Genomic DNA, 3428 nt, shown 5'->3' with positions numbered 1-3428 from the left:
AAAAAAATAGTGAGAGCATTAAGTATTGTAATCCGGATGGGCTCCTCCTCCCGGCCATGCCCTCTAATTAACGAGACTCCGTCTTCGCTAAAGCTTGCACTGGACTGCAACATAGTCAAAGAGCAAGAGAGAAAGGAGGGAGAGAGAGAGAGAGAGAGAGAGAGAGAGAGAGCGAGAGAGAGAGAGAGAGAAAGTGCCACTGGATATAATTGATTGTCTCGCTATCAACAATAACTTGTTAGTATAGTCGATTCAAGCCGCTTTTGAGGCTCACTGCTTCTACTGAGGCTTCAGAGGCTGTCGGATTGTTACTCGTCGAGCCAGACCATATCCAGGAACTGTGGGAAGGAGAACTGGCACTTAAAAAGGACTTGAAGTTCTCCAACCCTGCGGCAAAACGAAAAACATCATGTTGGCGGGCATGTAATTTCACACATTTTTGGACGCATCATCCAACTTGCTTTTCTCGCCGTAATTTAATACGAGTGTAAGTACTGTATATTAGGTTGCAGCAACTTCATACGTTGTTGAAATATTGAAGCATTTGTGAAACGAGCTGAAAATAACAAAAATGACCTCCAAAGAAGACGCAAAAGGCGCCTCGGTTGAGGATAGAAGGCGCAGTCCACTGGATCATCTCCCTCCTCCCGCGAACTCAAACAAGCCTCTCACGCCTTTCAGCATTGAGGACATATTAAACAAACCTTCTGTCAAACGTAGTTACTCAATTTGCGGCACGACGCATCTCCTCTCGTCCGGTGAGAAGCACAGCTCATCGAGTCACCCTTTATCCAACCGTGCGCTGCTCACGCAGACCTCTCCACTATGCGCACTGGAGGAATTAGCCAGCAAAACCTTCAAAGGTCTAGAAGTCAGTGTTCTGCAGGCCGCGGAAGGTAAATAAACCGAACCATCATACAGCCCATCTAAAATTTGTGAAATATTCTAATTTTGTTTACAAAAGAAGTGAAAAATGTATTAAAATGTAAAGATTTATTTTGCATGTTTACACAATTTTGTAAAATTCTTCTTGTTCTTCTTCTTTCTTTCTTTCTTTCTTTCTTTCTTTCTTTCTTTCTTTCTTTCTTTCTTTCTTTCTTCCATTCTCAATATTTTAAGATATGCCGGTTTGAAGCTGTGAAATGTAACGTCTGACACTATAATTTAACCATTTGTTTCGCAATTGATTTTTTTTTTTGCTATTAATTTTCTTTGCTACAAATTAGTACTATCAAAGCGGGTTTAATGCCGTTATTGCCAAATACTTGGTATTTAAAATGAAGAAATAACGGTGGATAGTCAGGCAACTTAAAAGTGGAGGAGCAGAATAAAATTGAATTACAAATAATAATTACAATCGCTACTATTTTTACTTATTATTATTATTATTATTATTATTATTATTATTAGTAGTAGTAGTAGTAGTAGTAGTAGTAGTAGTAGTCTTGGTATTAGTATTAGTATTATTATTGTTGTTGTTGTTGTTGTTGTTGTTGTGGCTCCTGGTAATTTAATTTTGCTACAACAACATTATTATTGAAAAACATTTCTGAAAGTGCTGGCATGATTGTTTTTCTTTTCCTTTTTAGGAAGAGACGGCATGACACTGTTTGGTCAGAGGAATACTCCTAAGAAGCGAAGAAAGTCGAGAACAGCCTTCACTAATCATCAGATTTATGAGCTGGAGAAGAGATTTCTCTATCAGAAATATTTATCTCCCGCTGATCGGGATCAAATAGCGCAGCAACTGGGGTTAACAAACGCCCAGGTCATCACCTGGTTCCAGAACCGCCGAGCCAAACTTAAGCGCGACCTGGAGGAGATGAAAGCAGACGTGGAGTCCGCTAAAGCACTGGGCTCTGTACCCTTTGAGAAAATCGCCAAATTAGCAGACCTGGAAAAATGCGCTAATGGCACTGCTGGAGCTCCAGTGCCCGAGTCCCCAACGCTGTCTAGTCACGAGCGAGAGGGCTCCAACAAACTGCCAACGTCACCCTCGTCACCATTTACAGACCACACGACGAGCAAAGAGTGCTCAGAGGACGAAGACGAGGAAATTGACGTCGATGACTGATGCTCATGAGCAAGATCAGAATCTGAAATCCTCTTCCTTAAAACGCCAGAGTTCAAAGTGCCATTAATGCACCAAATGTATTTAAATGACTTCTGAAGAAAAAATCTAAACAAGCATGGACACTTCCCTCAGATTTATTTATGCAGCGACTGCTATCTAAATGTCGCAACCATTTAGTCTATTTATTTAAAGCAAACTGGTAGTTGAAGGAAAGCAATAAGTATTTGACATCCTCCCTCTCTCTCTCTCTCTCTCTCTCTCTCTCTCTCTCTCTCTCTCACACACACACACACACTCGCATTGCAAAGAAGACTGCCCATTTAGGCCATATAGAAACATTACAGTGTTTTGAGTAATTAATAATGCATGTTATTTTATTTTACCGTTTTATTTTTAATAAATTACTGCAGATATGAATATCTCCAAAACGTTCATAGGCTATAAAATTCGCACGTGTAGGACGTGTGTATCAGTGTAATGCGTATATAGGACTGTAACACCTTCACCGTTTGATACATTTTGTTATAAAACATTTCATATAAAATTTATTGCGTGGGGGAAAATTACGTTGACTCTGGTTAAATCTAGGCGATCACATTTTAAATATATTTCTTATGGTTTGTATGCCTGTAAGTGCCTTTTAAACCAAGACACCATTTAAACACAATGTACAAAGTGTAATGTATTTAAAGGAAATAAAATCTCTTTCTCAAAATTTCGCATATTAGTCTTAGTTTCATTTTTGCTATTGCAATAATAATAATAATAATAATAATAATAATAATAATAATAATAATAATAATAATAATTGGTCCTATTAGAGACATTTAATTTAAAATATTCAGAAATGTGGATGTTTTATATTATCAACATCAGTTATGTCCCGTAGTAGTGTTCCGTTATTTATACAAAAGTAGACAGTTAGACTTAGTTAACAAGCCTCCGCCTTTCTAATCTCGCCTCATTTTCTCCTTTTATTTGCAGATAGGCGTAACCTTGTCCATTCGACGTGTGATTTCAATATGCTATCTTCAATAGATTTATGTGAGAAACAGAAATCTGGATCGGTGAATGTGTGCATAAATGAGGCCTGAAAATTTCGAGTTTTGGGCCAGTTTCTCTGCGGCTCTGACGTGCTTTTCCCGAAAAGCGACGGGGCTGTCATTTTTAGCATCAAGCGTGAAAACCGGGGACAAATGAGCAGTCTTCCCTGATGTGACAAGCTACAATGGAGCATATTCTGCCTCCCGCGGCTCTCAATACGGAGACAAGCGTGTCCTATCGCACAAAAAGGACACAAACGTTTGGAGGCCATATGGTTTTTGAATTTTCTTCACAATTTCAGACAATTTGA

The 3428-nt window shown here is 38.8% G+C and overlaps 1 protein-coding gene across 1 annotated transcript; it reads left to right on the top strand.

Moving 5' to 3' along the window:
• Positions 1 to 276: 276 nt before the first annotated feature.
• On the top strand, positions 277 to 2735 carry lbx1a (ladybird homeobox 1a). The gene is made up of 2 exons (XM_027022976.2): positions 277 to 896; positions 1590 to 2735. Exons 1-2 carry the CDS (start codon positions 572 to 574, stop codon positions 2072 to 2074), a joined length of 810 nt encoding a protein of 269 aa, XP_026878777.1. The 5' UTR covers positions 277 to 571; the 3' UTR covers positions 2075 to 2735.
• The last annotated feature ends 693 nt before the right edge of the window (positions 2736 to 3428 follow it).

The sequence above is a fragment of the Electrophorus electricus genome, chromosome 11 (genome assembly GCF_013358815.1).
Source record: "Electrophorus electricus isolate fEleEle1 chromosome 11, fEleEle1.pri, whole genome shotgun sequence".
NCBI lineage: Eukaryota > Metazoa > Chordata > Actinopteri > Gymnotiformes > Gymnotidae > Electrophorus > Electrophorus electricus.
This window is presented reverse-complemented; position numbering and strand designations above follow the sequence as displayed.

Bases quoted from the DNA above. Each gene is read 5' to 3' on its own strand.
- lbx1a (XM_027022976.2), top strand. From the start codon at position 572: ATGACCTCCAAAGAAGACGCAAAAGGCGCCTCGGTTGAGGATAGAAGG. The intron at 897-1,589 runs GTAAATAAACCG...TTTCCTTTTTAG, and splicing joins TGTTCTGCAGGCCGCGGAAG to GAAGAGACGGCATGACACTG.